This window comes from Mercenaria mercenaria, chromosome 9, assembly GCF_021730395.1.
Source record: "Mercenaria mercenaria strain notata chromosome 9, MADL_Memer_1, whole genome shotgun sequence".
Taxonomy (NCBI): Eukaryota; Metazoa; Mollusca; class Bivalvia; order Venerida; family Veneridae; genus Mercenaria; species Mercenaria mercenaria.
In genome coordinates this window covers 65,818,653-65,824,652 of record NC_069369.1, presented here as the reverse complement: position 1 = coordinate 65,824,652, position 6,000 = coordinate 65,818,653, and the positions used below count along the sequence as shown (strand labels likewise).

At 33.5% G+C, this 6,000-nt stretch overlaps 1 protein-coding gene across 1 annotated transcript in view; it reads left to right on the top strand.

Annotated features, from left to right (window-relative positions):
- Nucleotides 1-3,730: 3,730 nt before the first annotated feature.
- LOC123547348 (ATP-dependent RNA helicase SUV3 homolog, mitochondrial-like) overlaps nucleotides 3,731-6,000 on the top strand; it is a 51,585-nt gene continuing 49,315 nt past the window's right edge. The window contains exon 1 of the mRNA XM_045334373.2: nucleotides 3,731-4,238. Within this exon, the coding sequence (XP_045190308.2) occupies nucleotides 3,899-4,238 (340 nt within the window). The 5' untranslated portion in view covers nucleotides 3,731-3,898. The remainder of the gene's footprint in view (nucleotides 4,239-6,000) is intronic.

Sequence of the window (6,000 nt, the reverse complement as noted above, 5' to 3'; positions counted from 1 at the left end):
TAGTAAATGTCTTTTCCAACTCGCATTTTAGCACTTTCAGTTGTCTAATTAATAATGAAAATTAGCATGTTTCCTGAATGGAAAATGACAACCATCATAACGATAAAATGGGATGTTAAATGTAAATTCCACGAATAAGGTAAAATTAATTGAAATATTGCTTGCACAGGGCTAAGATTTGCAATAATTTTTGGGGATGGGGGTGACCTGTATGAATTGTCATTTCTCTATATTTTCTCAATATTTTGCACACAAAACAAAGCAGATCCATTGGAAATAGGTGTACCTTGAGAATGTATGCAAATTCTTGGAAATCAAACAAAACTTTAAATACATGTTATTTTTCTGAACCCCTCGAAAATGAATGGAAATGCCATTTAATCTATTCTTATGATGTAAACCGGTAACAAAGGCTGAAAAACGCTTAAATTTCTTGTGTTTTTTGGAATTTAGATCGAATTTTCCGACTAGGTGGCACTATTTTGGTTCGTTTTACGGAGCGTAGTAAATGTCCTTTTCCCCCCTCTCGCAATTTTAGACTTCAATGTCTAATTAATATTGAAATTAGCATGTATTTTTTTTCCGATGAAAAGACAAACATCATAACGCAATAAAATTGGATGTTAAATGTAAATTTCCACGAATAAGGTAAAATTAATTGAAAATATTGCTTTGCACAGGGCTAAGTTTTGCATATTTTTGGGGATGGGGGTGACCTGTAAGAATTGTCATTTCTCTATATGTTTCTCAATATTTTGCACCAAAACCAAGCAGAATCATTGTGAAATAGGTGTACCTTGAGAATGAATGCAAATTCCATGAAAAATCAAACAAAAAATTTAATACATGTTATTTTCTGACACCCCTCGAAAATGATGGAAATGCCATAATCAATTCTTTATGCTGTAAAACGGTAACAAATGGCTGAAAAACGCTTAAATTTCTTGTGTTTTTGATTTAGATCGAAATTTTCCGACAGGTGGCACTATTTTGGTTCGTTTTAGAGGACGTAGTTAAATGTCTTTTTCTCTCTCCCCCTCGCATTTTAAGCACTTCATAGTCTAATTAATATTGAAATTAGCATGTTTCTGAATGAAAATGAAAAACATCATATCGATAAAATGGGATTTAAATGTACATTCCACGAATAAGGTAAAATTAATTGAAATATTGCTTGCACAGGGCTAAGTTTTGCATATTATTGGGATGGGGGTGACCAGTTAATGATTGTCCATTTCTCTATATTTTCTCAATATTTATTCACCAATAACAAAGCAAATCATTGTGAAAATAGGTGGTTAAACCCTTGAGAAATGAATGCAAATTCATGGAAAAATCAAAACAAAAATTTTCTCTTATAGGCTGATCACTACCAAATAGAATGTAAAAGCCTCCGCAGGTCTAGTCACAAGTAGTCCAAATATAAATAGTACTAATCTTTTTTCCTTTCCTAGTGCATTTTCTCGGCAGCAACGTTCTTACTTTTACCCTACCGCGTTTCAGTATGTATCACTTTGCATTCTAATGAAATCGGCATGTTCCTATCGCATGCTAGATAAAAATGGCGGCGTAAGAATTTAATGTCACGAAAAGAGAAATTGAAAGAAGCGAAAAGTAGTAAATTCAGCGGGTTGTATTTAACGAACTGTAGTTTTCTTATATAAAAGTTAACACCCCCTTTTCTTTTTGTTTTTCTAAAGTAGCGATCTAGTTCTTTATGGGAATATAAGTGTCTGAAAATCTGATATGCTAGAAAATGTCGAAACACCGTTATGAAGTGAGTGGATTTTATATGAAATAAAGAACAGCTGGATTTAGTGGTGTTCAGCCTATAGATATGCTATAGACTGGCACACAATAATATCAAATTATAATTACTATTAAATACACGGTACTAGACTTAACACATACATTTATACATTATGCAATGCAGTACCGGCGTTCCATAATTTACAACGAAATGTTTGACTTCAATAAAACCGAGTCTGCAATTTTCACTGTTTGCTTTGTTCTCGGGGCTTCCGAGGGATCTACTTTCCAGATTTTATACGATTTATGACAAAGATAATTTTCTAATAATTATAGATCTATTACCCAAATTTCAGTATAAAATTTACACCTTATAAAAACGAAAAATTTGAGATTCCTCTTTCGAAATAATTTACAAAAATCTGAAAAATTAATAAATTAACCTGACATACCGAAACTATCTTATCTCTTGCCGAAAAGTAAACGTTTACAAAATTCTATAGAATGAACCAAAATTTACTAAATAAAAATCGTAATTCAAAAATGATACAAAAATCTAACAAATAAATTTCTTACCTCGATCGAGCAAAATTTCTACCAAGAAAAATCAAAGTGATATAATTTCGTCTGTCAAAAATGGTGTGCCCTAAAGATATCTAGTCCAGTCTATTTGTAGGGTTATGTCCCGCCAAATATTGGATTTCACGGGACTCACTACATAGCCGTGAAATTTGACTATTTCGTTTTCCACGATATAGCCGGGAAATCCGAATACTTTGGCGCGGATTTAAATTGGTCAATTTAAGGCCCGTTATAGGGGTTTAGGTGATAAAAACATAAATTACAGAAGTTTGAAAAATATCAACTTTCTTATTACTGAACCGAATTTGATAAAATTTATATGGAAATTTATGTTATGAAATACAGAAAAACAAGAAAGGTATTGTATGCGTAAAATCTGACATTTACCTCAATAACTAAAAATTTACAAAAAGATGATGCAATATACCTGCATTTAAACTACAGAGACATTGAGGCCCGTTTGTCAGTTTGTGACATTCATAAGACTTTGTGCACAAAACAGTTGTCATTGAACTCTGTCTGTACACAAGAAAATGTTGACTGTATATTAACTTTGCATTCTATATATTAGTTTTGGCTGGATTTATCAAGGAACTACTAAAATTGGGGTTAACAACTGTGTTGCTGTGGAAACGATTTTTAGAGAAAATTTCATTAACTGCATGTTGTGTTTGTTTAATTATTTCATTATGTATTTTGTCTTCATATTTATTTTAAGAAAGAGTCTGCATTAAGATATTCTGCCTCTATTTTGGTACAGTTAGACGAAAATATGGTTTCCGAAAAGTTGTAATTTCTCCATAACAACGGCTGATTTCTGTTGTCAAATAGCAAATATTTACTTTGAAAATGACAAGCTGTCAGATTAGCTGAAAAACCCATTTTCGACCAAAATCGCATTTGGGCCAAAAATCTCATGTCCTGACATGTCTGGCATAAGTCATTTAAACAACACACGTTGAAGATGCGTTTCTCACTCTGTCATATGCAGTTTTTAACTGTCTCCAGTCGATGTCCACAGAGGCGTTGGAGAGTATGCTACTTCGTTGAAGCACAGGCACGAGTATCGGACCAGGGACAAAAATATGGCTAGACTGTTAAAAACATTTGTTTTCATCCTAAATGAATCCAAAATGAAAAATATGTAGTGAAATATGAGCCCTCTTTTCAAAAGATACATATGTATACTGTAGACATATATGTATGTACGTATTTTTTGAAGGGGGTCATATTTCACTTTATAATTTTTCATTTTGGACTCATGTAGGATCAAAACCATGGTTTTATCAGCCTGGCCATATTTTTGTCCCAGGTCCGATACTCGTGCCTGTGCGTTGAAGTTGACCGCCTGCATTGATGATAGCGATAATTGCGGGTGGTATTAGTCGCCATTGTTTTTTTCAAAACGTGATTGTCTGTGAATCTGAATGTCAAATGTGATTTTAATTAAATTTTGGAGAAAATGGCAATGTTTTTAAGCTCAGATTTCAAACAGACTAGTGATATAACATAAACATTATTATGGTGGATGATTTTATAAATGACAAGAAAGTATTAACACAATAAAATGTTACGAAACAGTTTTCGCGACCTCCGAGTTCGGATTCCAACAAAAGTTCTAAGAAGTAATGGAATGATTGATTGCCTGTGCAGTTTGAACACTATAAGAATATCAAGTTACAGCTCAAAAAGAAAAGACAGAAGTCCTCAAGGAAGAAAAGTAAAGGGAAGAGTAGTGCAAAAAGCTCCGAAATTAAAACGGGGTCCAAAGTTGCCCAAAGTAACAAGTCAGAAAGATGTGCCATCAGAACCAGATCAGTTATTCAAACCTGTATATCCTGACCCAGTGAAGAAAAGCAGTGATACACAGGATATAGGCGAAGAAATAGCAGGGAAATTGACCAAAGGTAGCGAAACAAACTCTGATCGGAGATGTTTATATGCTGTTATGGATCTCTGGGCTGAAACGACAGGCCGACCAGTCATAATCGGAAATCGATTGTTGGTTGTACCGATGTAGATGTAGATGTAGAATTAATCCCATACTGAAACTAGAGGTGCAACGATTCGCTCCGATGCATCGAAAAACTGGTTTTAAACTCGCCGATTCGATACAGACACCTCAAAGTTCGATTCGATCCGCATTTTAAATGGGTCACACATTAAACCGGAATCCACCTAAAAACCGGAATACACTTTGCATAACCGGAATACACCTGTATTTTTTAATTTAAAGGTATTTTTTTAGTGTTTTTTGATATAATTCAATCATATTTATCATAAATAATTAACATACGAAAGGAAAATAAAATTCGTTCATGCAAAATGATTTTATACGAGATTGAAATTCTGCGACCGCGCCAGAAATTTCCATAACCGAAATACATGCGTATTTTATTAATAAATGGTATTTTGTTGTGTTTTTTTTTTTTTTAGAAATCATTCGTGTTTATATAAAATATAGTTTACAAGAAAATGAAATACTTTAACGCAAACGATTTTATACGAGATTGAAATTCTGCGACTACGGAAATGTTGCACGCTATTCGCTAGACTAGATACCGAATGTATATGGAAATATTTATATTTCTTCACATTTCATTTAAAAATGAAAGAAAGAAAATAATTTATTATTTCCATATCAAAATACACCCAAATTTCAATAATAAATGGTATTTTTGTAGGGGCTATTGCAGAAAACATTCAAGTATAATATAAAATAATTAGTTTACAAAAGGAAAATAAAATACTTAACACAAAACGATTTACAGTGTACGAAATTCAGATTTGAATCCAATAGCCCGTTCGGGCTACCAGATTAAAAATTTTCCAAGCCCGACACCAATTTTCCTAAGCCCGAACTTTAACACCTTAAAATACATAATTTTTGCACAATATAACATTTTGTTATTTACAGACATCTCTATGCATGTTTGAAGTATAAAAAAGACATACAGTACATGTTTCTTTTTTGAAAGATTTTAACTCGAAATACTCCATGTCCAGATCAGCATCGTCAGAGTCCAAAAGCATCGGGACATGACATCCTTGCCAAAACGAATCTAAACTGTTATGCCGATTTTTTAGGTCCGCACTCGCCAATTTACTGCAAATCGGACTGTTGACATTTGTAATTGTAATACTGAGTGCTGAATACACATTACACACATGCTGATAGCATAATTTAAGCTCCACCTACTGCAGGTACTTGTGAGATTTTCGCGAGAAGTGTGAAAGCTAATTCAAATTATCTGTTTATGCTAGAGGTGATTGTATTCAGCCAATTAGAGCTGCGTTACGTCTTGGGACACTGTGTTTGATTGTCAACACGTGAGATGCAAAAACAATAATTCCATAAGTGTTCTCAGTCTGGAAAATCACGATGCAGTACTCGTTTAATACAATGTTTTTTTTTAAACAAAAACAAATGAAGAAAATTCGGTAGCCCAGTCGGGCTTGTACCTGTGGAAAATCGGTAGCCCGAGCTGAAATTTGGTAGCCACGGGCTGTCGGACTACCGTGAATTTCGAACACTGGATTTATACGAGATTGAAATTTGGCGACCGCTCTGGAAATTACCATAACCGAAATACACCCGTATTTCTTCAACAAATGGTATTTTTGAAGTGGTTTATGACTGAATTCAAACATATTTATCATAAATAATTA